The sequence below is a fragment of the Oncorhynchus gorbuscha genome, linkage group LG08, assembly GCF_021184085.1.
Source record: "Oncorhynchus gorbuscha isolate QuinsamMale2020 ecotype Even-year linkage group LG08, OgorEven_v1.0, whole genome shotgun sequence".
Lineage (NCBI taxonomy): Eukaryota > Metazoa > Chordata > Actinopteri > Salmoniformes > Salmonidae > Oncorhynchus > Oncorhynchus gorbuscha.
In genome coordinates, this window is record NC_060180.1 from 31,039,456 (window position 1) to 31,057,457 (window position 18,002).

Genomic DNA, 18,002 nt, shown 5'->3' on the forward strand with positions numbered 1-18,002 from the left:
GGTGTGGGGGGGGGGGGGGATTCACAAGTGGCTAGTTTGCATCGATACCTTAACTAAGACCACTACAAAGGTTTTTGCTTGCAAACTTAAGTTTTGGCATGTCTGCCTCTCGATTTGTTGGGAGACTCCCCGATTCCCCCCCCCCCCCCCCCCCTTCACTTATCATCGTAGACAGTGACGTAGTTGCTCTATGCCAAAAGAGTCCCTCGTTGAAACTAGACCTTATTCACTGTTGCCTAGGGTCTGGTTTTCCAGACTAAGCGTCAATTCCCGGTGGGTTTCTGAGTAAATCCACAGTTTGCTATAATTTTTTGTAGGCTACATGTCTGGCAAGTAGTTGTGTCTTTGTGAGTCACAGAAGGAACATTATTTATGAGTCTGATGTGTGTCTGAATGCTCTTGCCTACATCATGCTCTGCCCGTACATGTTGAACATTTAGTGCTCATTCATACCCAGTTGACTTGCTACCACCTTGTGGCTGCCAAGAGCATTGCAAGGAAAGTGCAAAAGTCACCATAGTCGAATACCTGGGTTTGGAGTTGTTTTATATAATTTGGTAAAACTCTTTAAGATTAAGTAAGCAAAACTGGGGTTCTCTTCTTACAAACTAAATACTTACCTTTGTGAAGTTAATCTAGATATAATGGCTCCATTTGTTCCCTCTCATCTGTACAACCGGCAGCATACCACTCTGCAACCCACTGCTGGCTGGCTTCTGAAGGTAAGCAGGGTTGGTCCTGGTCAGTCCCTGGATGGGAGACCAGATGCTGCTGGAAGTGGTTTTGGAGGGCCAGTAGGAGGCACCCTTTCCTTATATCTGAATGCCCTAAGGCAGTGATTGGGGACATTGACCTGTGTAGGGTGCTGTCTTTTGGATGTGATGTCCTGACTCTCTGTGGTCACTAAAGATCCCATGGCACTTATTTTCAGAATAGGGGTGTTAACCCCGGTGTCCTGGCTAAATTCCCAATGTGAATGTCATGGCCACCTAATTATCCCCAGTTTACAATTGGCTCATTCATCTCCTCTCCCCTGTAACTATTCCCCAGGTTTTTGCTGTAAATGAGAATATGTTCTCAGTCAACTTACCTGGTGAAATAAAAAATCTCAGTTTTGGCACTGAAGTGCTCAAAGTAGGGTTTACAGACTCAGGGAACTTTTCTCTCGGATTTCAATATATTAGCATTATTATAAAATGGTTATTAAATATTTCTAATCATCAAACTGGAGTATGTTTGAATTGTGTTGTGCAATATCTGCCCACATTACTGTTTGGTATATTGGTATTTTATGACACAACATTCGGTGTCTTTCAGGGGATCATTTTGACCAAGGCGAGGTGCAGAATCGCTTATCTTGACCACATAATGAGTAGTTATTTGGGATGCAAGGTGATTTGAACATCAGTGATTCTGTGCAGTCCGACTGCAATGTAGTCAATCTCAAACATACACATTATGTAATGTGGTTGATGTCCACCAGGGGGGGCTATACAGCAGAATGGCCACACCACCGCTGAGATCCAGGAAGAGGTGGCTTTGACCAGCGTGGGCACCACAGCGGCAGCAGAGAAACGCCATAGCAGTGCCAACGAAAAGCTTCAGTTCCCCCGAGAAGACCTACACACCATCACGACACTGGGTAAGATGGTCATGTGGGTATGAGGAGTGAGTCTAATTGAGAACGTGCCGAACAGCTGTGCACTGTAACTGGAGTGAACACATTTCCATTCACTTACTTAATTTCACCTCTATTTACCAGGTTTGTCTTTACTCCTAACCCTGGAAGAAAATGTTGGCATATCTGAGTGACCCTCTAATCTCTGACCTGTGTCTGTGCGTGCCTACCTGTCTGTCCGTCTGTCTTCCTGCCTGCGTCTGTCTGTGTGTAGGGAAGGGTGAGTTTGGCGAGGTGCTGCTGGCCAAGGCGAAGGGCATCGAGGAGGGTGAGGAGGAGACAGTGGTGTTGGTGAAGAGCCTGCAGAGCAGAGATGAGCAGCTACAGCTGGATTTCCGCCGTGAGGCCGACATGTTCTCCAAGCTGAGCCACGGCAATGTGGTGCGACTGCTGGGACTGTGTAGGGAGGCCGAGCCCCACTATATGATCCTGGAGTATTATGACCTGGTAAACACACAAATACATGTGCGCAAAAAGACGCACACACACACACATACAGTTGAAGTCTGAAGTTTACATACACTTAGGTTGGAGTCATTAAAACTCGTTTTTCAACCACTCCACAAATTTCTTGTTAACAAACTATAGTTTTGGAAAGTCGGTTAGAACATCTACTTTGCGCATTACACAAGTAATTTTTCCAACAATTGTTTACAGACAGATTATTTCACTTATAATTCACTGTATCACAATTCCAGTGAGCCAGAAGTTTACATACACTAAGTTGACTGTGCCTTTAAACAGCTTGGACAATTGCAGAAAATTATGTCATGGCTTTAGAAGCTTCTGATAGGAATTTGAGGTGTACCTGTGGATGTATTTCAAGAAATTGTAGACCTCCACAAGTCTGGTTCATCCTTGGAAGCAATTTCCAAACGCCTGAAGGTACCACGTTTATCGGTACAAACAATAGTACGCAAGTATAAACACCATGGGACCACGCAGCCGTCATACCGCTCAGGAAGGAGACGCATTCGGTCTCCTAGAGATTAATGTACATTGGTGTGAAAGTGCAAATCAATCCCAGAACAACAGCAAAGGACCTTGTGAATATGCTGGAGGAAACAGGTACAAAAGTATCTATATCTGTAACGTCTGAAGAGTGATGGGTGTGGAGTCAGGCGCAGAGAACAGAAGATTCAAGGGAAAAACGCGTTAATGTCCAAAAGTAACCAGGAACAGGTACAGAAATGGGTGACGCCAAAACACAGGCGCAAACACAACTCAAAGACCACTGGTGAAAAAAACGGACAGCGAAAACCCAAATAAACAATACACCTCTTACGTACAACGACAACAAGCCCGCACAAACACAAGCGGGCTAAACAAACTTAAATAATACCGACCCCAAAACCCCAACAAGGAACAGGTGAAGACAATTAGACAAAAACAAACAGAAAGGAAAAAGGGATCGGTGGCAGCTAGTAGCCCGCCGAGCGCCACCCGAACAGGAAGGGGAGCCACCTTCGGTGATATTCGTGACAATATCCACAGTAAAACAAGTCCTATATCTACATAACCTGATAGACCGCTCAGCAAGGAAGAAGCCACTGCTCCAAAACCACCATTAAAAAGCCAGACTATGGTTGGCAACTGCACATCGGGACAAAGATTGTACTTTTTGGAGAAATGTCCTCTAGTCTGATGAAACAAAAATAGAAATGTTTGGCCATAATGACCATCGTTATGTTTGGAGGACAAAGGGGGAGGCTTACAAGCCAAGGAACACCATCCGAACCGTGAAGCACCGGGTGGCAGCATCATGTTGTGGGGGTGCTTTGCTGCAGGAGGGACTGGCGTCATGAGGTAGGAAAATGATGTGGATATATTGAAGCAACATCTCAAGACATCAGTCAGGAAGTTAAAGCTTGGTCGAAAATGGGTCTTCCAAATGGACAATGACCCCAAGCATACTTCCAAAGTTGTGGCTAAATGGCATACGGACAACAAAGTCAAGGTATTGGAGTGTCCATCACAAAGCCCTGACCTCAATCCTATAGAAGATTTGTGGGCAGAACTGAAAAAACGTGTGTGAGCAAGGAGGCCTACAAACCTGACTCAGTTACACCAGCTCTGTCAGGAGGAATGGGCCAAAATTCCCTCAACTTATTGTGGGAAGCTTGTGGAAGGCTTCCCGAAACTTTTGACCCAAGTTAAACAATTTAAAGGCAATGCTACCAAATACTAATTGAGTGTATGTAAACTTCTGACCCACTGGGAATGTGATGAAAGAAATCAAATCTGTAATAAATCATTCCCTCTACTATTATTCTGACATTTCACATTCTTAAAATAAAGTGGTGATCCTAACTGACCTAAAACAGGGGATTTTTACTCTGATTACATGTCAGGAATTGTGAAAAACTGAGTTTAAATGTATTTGGCAAGGGGTATGTAAACTTCCGACTTCAACTGTAGATGCACACGTGAGCAAGCACAGGCGCACGCACGCACGCACGCACGCACGCACGCACGCACGCACACACACACACACACACACACACACACACACACACACACACACACACACACACACACACACATAGTGTAACACTCTTATCCATGATTTATATTCATGTAGACTATAACAATTGTCTATGCAACGTTGATGAAGTTGTGCAGTTTTATTTGGTACATGCCTCCAAGTGTGTTCTTGTTATTGTTATGCTTCCTACATTTACAAAGTGAATGTTTTTGACCTTTGATGATTTCTTTTTTTTTTTACATCTCTTTCCTTTCTCTATTTCTATTTCCTTGGAAATAGGGAGATCTGAAACAGTTCTTGAGAATCTCCAATAGCAAAGATGAGAAAATCAAGTCTCAACCTATCACCACCAAGACCAGAGTAAGTAGCGTTCACTACACTTTGGATGTAATTTGCTCATTTCATTTGAAAAACCAGCACATGACACATGCCATTATGCCCCCTTTAATGGAAACATTATGTTCCAGCTTGAGGGCACACAGGTTTCTGCATTTTGATGCAAACTAGTCCTCTTTCCTTTTGACAACTCTAAAAAAAAAACAAATATGTAAAACCTGTTTGATTCAGGCCATCCCATGTTAAGCTGCTTTGTATTATATGCTAATGCCATTTCTCGCTCTCTCTCTCTCTCTCTCTCTGTCTGTCTCTCTCTCTCTTCTCTCTCTCTCTTCTACCCAGGTATCCATCTGTGCCCAGGTGGCTCTTGGGATGGAGCACATGTCCAATCACCGCTTCGTTCATAAAGACCTGGCTGCTCGTAACTGCCTGATCAGCGGCCAACGCAGCGTCAAAATCTCAGCTCCCAGCCTCAGCAAGGATGTTTACAACAGGTAAGAGATGGGGCCTGCAATTTTATTTTTAATTGAACCTTTATTTAACCAGGTAGGCTAGTTGCATGTGCAAATGAGGTAGGATAAGGGAGGGAAGGCAATAAATAGGCCAAGTAATTACAATATAGCAATTAAACACTGGAATGGTAGAGGTGCAGAAGATGAATGTCCAAGTAGAAATACTGGTGTGCAAAGGAGCAAGAAAAATAAATAAATAAATACAGTATGTGGATGAGGTAGTTGGATGGGCAATTTACAAATGAGCTATGTACAGTGTGCAGTGATCTGTGAGCTGCTCTGCCAGCTGGTGCTTAAAGCTAGTGAGGGAAATATGAGTCTCCAGCTTCAGTGATTTTTGCAGTTCGTTCCAGTCATTGGCAGCAGAGAACTGGAATGAAATGCGGTTAACCAGTGAGATATACCTGCTGGAGCGCCTGCTACGGGTGGGTGCTGCTATGGTGACCAGTGAGCTGAGATAAGGCGGGGCTTACCTAGCAGAGACTTGTAGATGACCTGGAGCCAGTGGGTTTGGCGACAAGTATGAAGCGAGGGCCAGCCAACGTGAGCGTACTGGTCGCAGTGGTGGGTAGCATATGGAGTTTTGGTGACAAAACGGATGGCACTGTGATAGACTGCATCCAATTTGTTGAGTAGAGTGTTGGAGGCTATTTTGTAAATGACATTGCCATAGTCAAGGATCGGTAGGATAGTCAGTTTTACGAGGGTATGTTTCGCAGCATGAGTGAAGGATGCTTTGTTGGGAAATAGGAAGTCGATTCTAGATTTAATTTTGGATTGGAGATGCTCAATGTGAGTCTGGAAGGAGAGTTTACAGTCTAACCAGACAGCTAGGTATTTGTAATTGTCCACATATTCAGAACCGTCCAGAGTAGTGATGCTGGACTGGTGGGCAGGTGCGGGCAGCGTTTGATTGAAGAGCATGCATTTAGTTTTACTTGCATTTAAGAGCAGTTGGAGGCCATGGAAGGAGAGTTGTATTGCATTGAAGCTCATCTGGGGGTTAGTTAATAAGAACTTCTTATGGCTGAGATCCCGCTAACGGGATCGATATGACAACAGCCAGTGAAAGTGCAGGGCGCCAAATTCAAACAACAGAAATCTCATAATTAAGATTCCTCAAACATACAAGTCTTTCACACCATTTTAAAGATACACTTCTTGTTAATCCCACCACAGTATCCGATTTCAAATAGGCTTTACGGCGAAAGCACCACAAACGATTATGTTAGGTGAGTGCCTATTCACAGAAAAACACAGCCATTTTTCCAGCCAAAGAGAGGAGTCACAAAAAGCAGAAATAGAGATAAATGAATCACTAACCTTTGATGATCTTCATCAGATGACACTCATAGGAATTCATGTTACACAATACATGTATGTTTTGTTCGATAAAGTTCATATTTATATACAAAAAATCTCAGTATACATTGGCGCGGTACGTTCAGTAGTTCCAAAAACATCCGGTGATTTTGCAGAGAGCCACATCAATTGACAGAAATACTCATCATAAATGTTGATGAAAATACAAGTGTTACACATGGAACTTTAGATAAACTTCTCCTTAATGCAACCGCTGTGTCAGATTTCCAAAAAGCTTTACCGAAAAAGCAAAGCATGCAATAATCTGAGTACAGAGACCAAAACGAGCCATACAGATATCCGCCATGTTGTGGAGTCAACAGAAATCAGAAATAGCATTACAAATATTCACTTACCTTTGATGATCTTCATCAGAATGCACTCCCAGGAATCCCAGTTCCACAATTTTGTTAGCGCGTTTGGTAAACAAATCCAAACGCACAACGCGCGTGCAAGTTCAGTGGAAAGTACGGACGAAAAGTCCAAAAAGTTTTATTACAGGTCGTAGAAACATGTCAAACGAAGTATAAAATCAATCTTTAGGATGTTTTCAACATAAATCTTCAATAATGTTCCAACCGGAGAATTCCTTTGTCTGTAGAAATGCAATGGAACAGAGCTTGCTCTCACGTGAGCGTGCGAGACTGAGCTCGTGGCCCTCTGGCAGACCTCTGACTCATTCCCCTCTCATTCCCCCCTCCTATAGAAGCATCAAACAAGGTTCTAAAGACTGTTGACATCTAGTGGGAGCCTTAGGAAGTGCAATATGACCAATATCCCACTGTGTAGTCGATAGGCCAAGAGTTGAAAAACTACAAACCTCAGATTTCCCACTTCCTGGTTGGATTTTTTCTCAGGTTTTTGCCTGCCATATGAGTTCTGTTATACTCACAGACATCATTCAAACAGTTTTAGAAACTTCCGAGTGTTTTCTATCCAAACTCTACTAATAATATGCATATCTTTGCTTCTGGGACTGAGTAGCAGGCAGTTTACTCTGGGCACCTTATTCATCCAAGCTACTCAAGGTGGATCAGAGAATCAGCAGCAGCAAGAGAGACATCATTGATGTTTACAAAGAAGAGAGTCGGCCAGAGAATTTAACACTGTGGCACCCCCAGCGGTCCGGACAACAGGCCCTCCGATTTGACACACTGAACTCTATCAGAGAAGTAGTTGGTGAACCACCAGGCGAGGCAATCATTTGAGAAACAAAGGCTGTTTGTCATGCAGGTGAAAGAGGACCCAAAAGCGACTTGGCGAAAACAGAGTCTTTAATCCAGTAAAGTAAATACAAACAAAAAACACAACTTTCACTCGAAATGACGAGGACAAACTGGAGACTCGATCTTGAACAGCAGGTGAACAGCAGGTTGCCTCGGGAAGGCACTTGAACCAGACAGACTCAGACACCTGCTCACCACGCAGCATCTGAGGAAAACACGACACGACAGGGCGATACACAAACACAGCACGGTGAATTCTAGACAAGGAACCGACAGGACAGGAACGGAACACAAAGGAAGAAATAGGGACTCTAATCAGGGAAAGGATCGGGAACAGGTGTGGGAAGACTAAATGATTGATTAGGGGAATAGGAACAGCTGGGAGCAGGAACGGAATGATAGAGAGAAGAGAGAGCGAGAGAGTGAGAGAGGGAGGGGGAGAGAGAGGGATAGAAAGAGGGAAAGAACCTAATAAGACCAGCAGAGGGAAACGAATAGAATGGGAAGCACAGGGACAAGACAAGATAATAAATGACAAAACATGACAGTACCCCCCACTCACCGAGCGCCTCCTGGCGCACTCGAGGAGGAATCCTGGCGGCAACGGAGGAAATCATCAATGAGTGAACGGTCCAGCACGTCCCGAGACGGAACCCAACTCCTCTCCTCAGGACCGTAACCCTCCCAATCCACTAAGTATTGGTGACCCCGTCCCCGAGAACGCATGTCCATGATCTTATGTACCTTGTAAATAGGTGCGCTCTCGACAAGGACGGGAGGGGGGAGGGAAGACGAACGGGGGTGCGAAGAAAGGGCTTAACACAGGAGACATGGAAGACAGGATGGACGCGACGAAGATGTCGCGGAAGAAGCAGTCGCACAGCGACAGGATTGACGACCTGGGAGACACGGAACGGACCAATGAACCGCGGAGTCAACTTACGAGAAGCTGTCGTAAGAGGAAGGTTGCGAGTGGAAAGCCACACTCTCTGGCCGCAACAATACCTTGGACTCTTAATCCTGCGTTTATTGGCGGCTCTCACAGTCTGTGCCCTGTAACGGCAAAGTGCAGACCTCACCCTCCTCCAGGTGCGCTCACAACGTTGGACAAACGCTTGAGCGGAGGGAACGCTGGACTCGGCAAGCTGGGATGAGAACAGAGGAGGCTGGTAACCCAGACTACTCTGAAACGGAGATAACCCGGTAGCAGACGAAGGAAGCGAATTGTGAGCGTATTCTGCCCAGGGGAGCTGTTCTGCCCAAGACGCAGGGTTTCTGAAAGAAAGGCTGCGTAGTATGCGACCAATCGTCTGATTGGCCCTCTCTGCTTGACCGTTAGACTGGGGATGAAACCCGGAAGAGAGACTGACGGACGCACCAATCAAACGACAGAACTCCCTCCAAAACTGTGACGTGAATTGCGGGCCTCTGTCTGAAACGGCGTCTAACGGGAGGCCATGAATTCTGAATACATTCTCGATAATGATTTGTGCCGTCTCCTTAGCGGAAGGAAGTTTAGCGAGGGGAATGAAATGTGCCGCCTTAGAGAACCTATCGACAACCGTAAGAATCACAGTCTTCCCCGCAGACAAAGGCAGACCGGTAATGAAGTCTAGGGCGATGTGAGACCATGGTCGAGAAGGAATGGGGAGCGGTCTGAGACGACCGGCAGGAGGAGAGTTACCCGACTTAGTCTGCTCGCAGTCCGAACAAGCAGCCACGAAACGGCGCGTGTCACGCTCCTGAGTCGGCCACCAAAAGCGCTGGCGAATAGACGCAAGAGTGCCTCGAACACCGGGATGACCAGCTAACTTGGCAGAGTGAGCCCACTGAAGAACAGCCAGACGAGTGGAAACAGGAACGAAAAGGAGGTTACTAGGACAAGCGCGCGGCGACGCAGTGTGCGTGAGTGCTTGCTTAACCTGTCTTTCAATTCCCCAGACTGTTAACCCGACAACACGCCCATAAGGAAGAATCCCTCGGGATCAGTAGAAGCCACAGAAGAACTAAACAGACGGGATAAGGCATCAGGCTTGGTGTTCTTGCTACCCGGACGGTAAGAAATCACAAACTCGAAACGAGCGAAAAACAACGCCCAACGAGCTTGACGGGCATTAAGTCGTTTGGCAGAACGGATGTACTCAAGGTTCTTATGGTCTGTCCAAACGACAAAAGGAACGGTCGCCCCCTCCAACCACTGTCGCCATTCGCCTAGGGCTAAGCGGATGGCGAGCAGTTCACGGTTACCCACATCATAGTTGCGCTCAGATGGCGACAGGCGATGAGAAAAATAAGCGCAAGGATGAACCTTATCGTCAGACTGGAAGCGCTGGGATAGAATGGCTCCCACGCCTACCTCTGAAGGTCAACCTCGACAATGAATTGTCTAGTGACGTCAGGAGTAACGAGGATAGGAGCGGACGTAAAACGTTCTTTTAGAAGATCAAAAGCTCCCTGGGCGGAACCGGACCACTTAAAACACGTCTTGACAGAAGTAAGAGCTGTGAGAGGGGCAGCAACTTGACCGAAATTACGAATGAAACGCCGATAGAAATTAGCGAAACCTAAAAAGCGCTGCAACTCGACACGTGACCTTGGAACGGGCCAATCACTGACAGCTTGGACCTTAGCGGAATCCATCTGAATGCCTTCAGCGGAAATAACGGAACCGAGAAAAGTAACGGAGGAGACATGAAAAGAGCACTTCTCAGACTTTACGTAGAGACAATTCTCTAAAAGGCGCTGTAGAACACGTCGAACGTGCTGAACATGAATCTCGAGTGACGGAGAAAAAATCAGGATATCGTCAAGATAGACAAAAACAAAGATGTTCAGCATGTCTCTCAGAACATCATTAACTAATGCCTGAAAAACAGCTGGCGCATTGGCGAGACCAAACGGCAGAACCCGGTACTCAAAATGCCCTAACGGAGTGTTAAACGCCGTTTTCCACTCGTCCCCCTCTCTGATGCGCACGAGATGGTAAGCGTTACGAAGGTCCAACTTAGTAAAGCACCTGGCTCCCTGCAGAATCTCGAAGGCTGATGACATAAGGGGAAGCGGATAACGATTCTTAACCGTTATGTCATTCAGCCCTCGATAATCCACGCAGGGCGCAGAGTACCGTCCTTCTTCTTAACAAAAAAGAACCCCGCCCTGGCCGGAGAGGAAGAAGGCACTATGGTACCGGCGTCAAGAGACACAGACAAATAATCCTCGAGAGCCTTACGTTCGGGAGCCGACAGAGAGTATAGTCTACCCCGAGGAGGAGTGGTCCCCGGAAGGAGATCAATACTACAATCATACGACCGGTGAGGAGGAAGGGAGTTGGCTCGGGACCGACTGAAGACCGTGCGCAGATCATGATATTCCTCCGGCACTCCTGTCAAATCGCCAGGTTCCTCCTGAGAAGTAGGGACAGAAGAAACGGGAGGGATGGCAGACATTAAACACTTCACATGACAAGAAACGTTCCAGGATAGGATAGAATTACTAGACCAATTAATAGAAGGATTATGACATACTAGCCAGGGATGACCCAAAACAACAGGTGTAAACGGTGAACGAAAAATCAAAAAAGAAATAGTCTCACTGTGGTTACCAGATACTGTGAGGGTTAAAGGTAGTGTCTCAAATCTGATACTGGGAAGATGACTACCATCTAAGGCGAACATGGGCGTAGGCTTCTCTAACTCTCTGAAAGGAATGTCATGTTTCCGAACCCATGCTTCGTCCATGAAACAACCCTCAGCCCCAGAGTCTATCAAGGCACTACATGTAGCACCCGAACCGGTCCAGCGTAGATGGACCGACAAAGTAGTACAGGATCTTGATGGAGAGACTTGAGTAGTTGCGCTCACCTGTAGCCCTCCGCTTACAGATGAGCTCTGGCTTTTACTGGACATGAATTAACAAAATGTCCAGCAACTCCGCAATAGAGGCACAGGCGGTTGGTGATCCTCCGTTCCCTCTCCTTAGTCGAGATGCGAATCCCTCCCAGCTGCATGGGCTCAGACTCTGAGCCAGAGGAGGGAGATGGTTGCGATGCGGAGCAGGGAAACACCGTTGATGCGAGCTCTCTTCCACGAGCCCGGTGACGAAGATCTACCCGTCGTTCTATGCGGATGGCGAGAGCAATCAAAGAGTCCACATCTGAAGGAACCTCCCGGGAGAGAATCTCATCCTTAACCACTGCGTGGAGTCCCTCCAGAAAACGAGCGAGCAGCGCCGGCTCGTTCCACTCACTAGAGGCAGCAAGAGTGCGAAACTCAATAGAATAATCCGTTATGGACCGTTCACCTTGGCATAAGGAAGCCAGGGCCCTAGAAGCCTCCCTACCAAAAACTGAACGGTCAAAAACCTGAATCATCTCCTCTTTAAAGTTCTGGAACTTGTTAGAGCAATCAGCCCTTGCCTCCCAGATAGCTGTGCCCCATTCTCGAGCCCGGCCAGTAAGGAGTGAAATGACGTAAGCAACCCGAGCTCTCTCTCTAGAGTATGTGTTGGGTTGGAGAGAGAACACAATCTCACACTGCGTGAGAAAGGAGCGGCACTCAGTGGGCTGCCCGGAGTAGCAAGGTGGGTTATTAACCCTAGGTTCTGGAGGCTCGGCAGGCCAGGAAGTAACAGGTGGCACGAGACGTAGACTCTGGAACTGTCCAGAGAGGTCGGAAACCTGAGCGGCCAGGTTCTCCACGGCATGGCGAGCAGCAGACAATTCCTGCTCGTGTCTGCCGAGCATGGCTCCTTGGATCTCGACGGCAGTGTAACGAGCGTCTGAAGTCGCTGGGTCCATTCCTTGGTCGGTTCCTTCTGTCATGCAGGTGAAAGAGGACCCAAAAGCGACTTGGCGAAAACAGAGTCTTTAATCCAGTAAAGTAAATACAAACAAAAAACACAACTTTCACTCGAAATGACGAGGACAAACTGGAGACTCGATCTTGAACAGCAGGTGAACAGCAGGTTGCCTCGGGAAGGCACTTGAACCAGACAGACTCAGACACCTGCTCACCACGCAGCATCTGAGGAAAACACGACACGACAGGGCGATACACAAACACAGCACGGTGAATTCTAGACAAGGAACCGACAGGACAGGAACGGAACACAAAGGAAGAAATAGGGACTCTAATCAGGGGGAAAGGATCGGGAACAGGTGTGGGAAGACTAAATGATTGATTAGGGGGAATAGGAACAGCTGGGAGCAGGAACGGAACGATAGAGAGAAGAGAGAGCGAGAGAGTGAGAGAGGGAGGGGGAGAGAGAGGGATAGAAAGAGGGAAAGAACCTAATAAGACCAGCAGAGGGAAACGAATAGAATGGGAAGCACAGGGACAAGACAAGATAATAAATGACAAAACATGACACTGTTGAGTCTGCCGATAAGAAAGTGGTGATTGACAGATTCGAAAGCCTTGGCCAGGTCGATGAATACGGCTGCACAGTAATGTCTGTTATCGATGGCGGTTATGATATTGTTTAGGACCTTGAGCGTGACTGAGGTGCACCCATGACCAGCTCTGAAACCAGATTGCATCGCGGAGAAGGTGCGGTGGGATTCGAAATGGTCGGTAATCTGTTTGTTAACTTGGCTTTCAAAGACCTTAGAAAGGCAGGGTAAAATAGATATAGGTCTGTAGCAGTTTGGGTATAGAGTGTCTCCCCTTTGAAGAGGGGGATGACTGCGGCAGCTTTCCAATCTATGGGAATCTCAGACGATACGAAAGAGAGGTTGAACAGGCTAGTAATAGGGGTTGCAACAATTTTGGCAGATCATTTTAGAGAGGGTCCAGATTGTCTAGCCCGGCTGATTTCTTTCAGAACCTCAGCTATCTGGATTTGGGTGAAGGAGAAATGGGGAGGCTTGGGCGGGTTTCTGTGAGGTTGGAGGGCTGTTGATCGGGGTAGGGGTAGCTAGGTGGAAAGCATGGCCAGCTGTAGAAAAAATGCTTATTGAAATTCTCAATTATAGTGAATTTATCGGTGGTGACAGTGTTTCCTAGCCTCAGTGCAGTGGGCAGCTGGGAGGAGGTGCTCTTATTCTCCATGGACTTTACAGTGTCCCAGAACTTTTTTGAGTTTGTGCTAAAGGATGCACATTTCTGCTTGAAAAAGCTAGCCTTAGCTTTCCTAACTGCCTGTGTATATTTGTTCCTAACTTCCTGAAAGTTGCGTATCACGGGGGCTATTCGATGCTAATGCAGAATACCACAGGATGTTTTTGTGCTGGTCAAGGGCAGTCAGGTCTGGAGTGAACCAATGGCTATATCTGTTCCTGGTTTAAAAAAATGGAATGGAGCATGCTTATTTAAGATGTTGAGGATGGCACTTTTAAAGAATAACCAGGCATCCTCTACTGACGGGATGCGGTCAATATCCTTCCAGGATACCCGGGCCAGGTTGATTAGAAAGGGCTGCTCGCTGAAGTGTTTTAGGGAGCGTTTGACAGTGGTGAGGGGTGGTCGTTTGACCGCAGACCTATTACAGATGCAGGCAATGAGGCAGTGATTGCTGAGATCTTGGTTTAAAACAGCAGAGGTGTATTTGGAGGGCAAGTTGGTTAAGATGATATCTATGAGGGTGCCCGTGTTTACGGATTTGGGGTTGTACCCTGGTGGGTTCACTGATCATTTGTGTGAGATTGAGGGCAACAAGCTTAGATTGTAGGATGGCCAGGGTGTTAAAGCATGTTCTACTTTAGGTCACCTAGAAGCACGAGCTCTGAAGATAAATGGGGGGCAATCAAATCACATATGGTGTCCAGGGCACAGCTGGGGGCAGAGGGAGGTCTATGGCAAGCGGCAACGGTGAGAGACTTGTTTCTGGAAAGGTGGATTTTTAAAAGTAGAAGCTCGAATTGTTTGGGTCCAGACCTGGATAGTAAGACGTGTGTAGTTACGGTCTATCATGTGAGAAGAAAGTATAGCAAAAGTGTACTAGGATGATCCATGCAGCCATTGTTAAGTGTAAAGTCAAGACAAAATAGTAACATAGTTTAATTATGTGCAATGATAACATCTTGACATTCTATCTCTCTGTTTGTCTCTCTTTCTGTCTTGACTGTCTGTCTGCAGTGAGTACTACCACTACCGGCAGGCGTGGATCCCCCTGCGCTGGCTCCCGGCCGAGTCTGTGTTTGAGGATGACTTCTCCACCAAGTCAGATGTCTGGGCCTTTGGGGTGCTCATGTGGGAGGTTTTCAGCCACGGGGAACTGCCATACACCAAACTCAGTGATGACGAGGTGCTAGAGGGTCAGTATAAATCAATAGAAATGTACTTAGTGCCCACCAATCTGTGTGCTCCAATGGCTGAACAATCACTGTTGAGATATCAATCTTGCAAAGGGTACTGGGCCTGTCCGAATACCCATACTTGCATATTAACTAGTAGGCTGATTGGGTATGAGAAAATAGAATGTTTTATAGTATGTGAAATTTTCAAAAATGTAGTATGCTTTAAATGCAAAGATGTCATACTCATTCGTGGCTTTTCATCCAATATGAATTTGCTGCACACAATTGAGGAAGAGAATCGTCTTTCCAGACCCACATGTGTTTGACAACACCCTATAATCAGATAAGGTGATGCGCTGTACCAAAATGAACGAATGGAAGGAAACAACACAATTGTGCATTAGATGATACATTCTCAGTATGGACAAGTCTAGTATGTTAATATATTTTTTTATTACATACATTTTTACGAAACAGTCAATTCTAAATAGTATGCAGTTTCAGTAAGTAGTAGGCAAGACAGATTTCAGACATGGCCACTCTTCTATTCTTGGGGTAATTTCAAGCTATTCTGAAGTGGCTATTCTCAGTCTCAGAACTGTGATGAATAATTTTCATGGATCTGTGAGGGGAACACGTTGTATTTGGTTGACATTGTATTGACATGCACTGTACTATAGGCCACCTTGACAGAGGAAGTGGCACATACAGTATCATCATGTTATTATCAAGCTGGGGGCCGGCTGTCTGTCCAATCATTTTTATGAATCCCATACCAGAAACAGCTTTACCCCATTCTTATGATGATTTCACTCATTGTTCCATAAGAATGGAGTGAATGAGTCAAATCACCTTGACCTGTATGTTCTGTCTCCCAAGTCTAACCTCCCCTGTTTCTCTGCTCCACTCTTCTCTCCCCAGGTCTGCAGGCCGGCAAGATGAAGTTACCCGCACTTGACGGCTGCCCCTCCAAAGTCTACAAGTTCATGTGCCGCTGCTGGGCCCCAAGTCTCAAAGAGCGTCCCTCCTTCAGCGAGGTCGTCAACACCCTGGGGGATCTGTCCTCCGACAGCAATGTCTGAAAGGAGGACAACTGAACCCACCCCACCCCAAGGAGTGACATCTCCCCCGGCCCCCCCCCCCACAAAAAAAAGAATAAACACAGAAATTCTGGATTCTGAGTCACACACATTTCAGGGACCAGGAGTTATTATTTAAAAGGGCGTGTGGATAAGAACAAAACACTTTTGTTATACCAATGGATTGGATACATACCGTTGAGTGTGTGTAGATGGTTTCATGTGAGGAGGACACGAGTGCCAGGAGTTTACATTTGCCTTAATTGCAGCATGGAAGGCATGCCTGCTGACACTGTCCCTTTTGGCCCATGTGATTCTAGTGGGCCCATGCCTGGCATGGGTCTCTCAGGGCTGGTTTGTCCCAGAGACGCTCTCCCTCTCTTTTTGACCCGCGCAGCACAGGAACCATAAAAACTAAAGTGCCTCTCCTTGCCAACCTGAACCTCAATCTACCAACTCTAAAGTCCCCCAACCAATCCAGGAGATCCTAAGCTACTTTTATCCATCAGGGGGAACTTTCTGTATGTGCTGGACTGGACTCACCCCCTGAAAGCTGTATCTAGTGTGATTCAGACTTGGAATTTGCAGCCTCTAATGTGTGTCACTGATGCTGTTGTTTTGATATCTATTGAAGAGGTAAGATCTGAGTATAAGCACCAATGGACAAGATTTTTTACTGAGTTTTAAACTTGACAGTCTGTTACGCATTGTGTCTGAGGAACTCAGTGGATTGACTTGTCTGTGTTAATTATATACTTTACAGGAACAAATGTACTATCAAATGTATAGCCAAGGAATATTTTTGAGTGAGTGAGTGAGTTAAAAAACAAAAATCTCTTATGAGTGTGTTACAAGTGTCATTTTAACTCTGAAGTGCTCGATGTTGACCATCATTGATGGGATTACCGTATAATAGACCACATATTAGCTGTATAACCATGTTATCACTTTATCAGTCTGTCATTATTAAATGGCCGGCAATGCTGTATTTTCAGAGGTCCAATCACAATTCCCTTTTTTTTCTAGCTGGTCCAATGATTTTGTGCAATGTTGTAATGTGGACCATCCCACAAGGCAATGTGTACATAATGTAGAAACCATGCACTATAACTTCACTTAAAAATATCCCTTTGTATTACTATCGTATTGTAAAAGGATGTACCTACGGGAACCTCTTTATTTATTATGAAGGTCCCGTCTTTTTACCCATTTGTTTTCTTCATAAAAAGGTACTTTGATGATCACTTAATGCAGTTGCATATGTATTCAGTCTCCTATGATACATCTCAGTAACACAGTCAGTTTGGTAATACATTTGTTGTTACCATGAGCAAAGACGGATGAGAGAGAATCACCAATGCTCTTCAAGGGACTCTTAAGTGCCTCGTAAATGAAGGATTATTAGCTGTTTTTCCGCTTTCCTTTTTCTCAATATCTAATCAAAATGCAATGGTCTTTTTTGTTTGCGAAGACCTTGTTTTTATATATTGTTTTGAGTGCAAAACTGTTTTATGAATGCTAGGCGCTCACACCTAGGCCTCTTTTTCTAATCCCCTTCGACTAATAATCACAGTAACCTCAATGTATACAAGCTGCTCTCAATAAAGGATCACGTTTTTTTTTAAACTGAGGAGTCTTGGCTGTCTTAATTGCTGTGTAACATAGAACTCACTCTGATTGGCCCCACACACACTCAAGTTGTACAACTGATGTACAATGCATTTTGCATGTACGTGATACAACAGAGTTCTTCTACACATAAAGGATTACACAAGCATTGTGGAGACACCACACAATGGTTGTATAAACATTTTTGTGCAGACAAACTCTCCACCGTGTTGCAAAATATCAGTTGTGCCACAACCATTGTGTCAAATGCGTTGTACAGTTGACCAACCTGAATGTGTACAGGGTCATGTAGACTGGAGAGATTGGAGATACTGAAGAGCTAACACTGTAACATGCTGACCAAACTTGCTTGCCATCGCCTGCATGTTGATTTTGTACCCCCACACCAGACACGATCAGGCCACGCAGGTTGAAATATCAAAACAAACTCTGAACCAATTATATTTATTTGGGGACAGCTC

At 45.8% G+C, this 18,002-nt stretch overlaps 1 protein-coding gene across 1 annotated transcript in view; it reads left to right on the forward strand.

Annotated features, from left to right (window-relative positions):
- LOC124041489 (inactive tyrosine-protein kinase 7-like) overlaps window positions 1-17,542 on the forward strand; it is a 225,731-nt gene extending 208,189 nt beyond the window's left edge. Inside the window, exons 15-20 of the mRNA XM_046359132.1 lie at window positions 1,484-1,642; window positions 1,893-2,125; window positions 4,443-4,523; window positions 4,842-4,993; window positions 14,673-14,851; window positions 15,755-17,542. Of these exons, the coding sequence (XP_046215088.1) occupies window positions 1,484-1,642; window positions 1,893-2,125; window positions 4,443-4,523; window positions 4,842-4,993; window positions 14,673-14,851; window positions 15,755-15,915 (965 nt within the window). The 3' untranslated portion in view covers window positions 15,916-17,542. The remainder of the gene's footprint in view (window positions 1-1,483; window positions 1,643-1,892; window positions 2,126-4,442; window positions 4,524-4,841; window positions 4,994-14,672; window positions 14,852-15,754) is intronic.
- The last annotated feature ends 460 nt before the right edge of the window (window positions 17,543-18,002 follow it).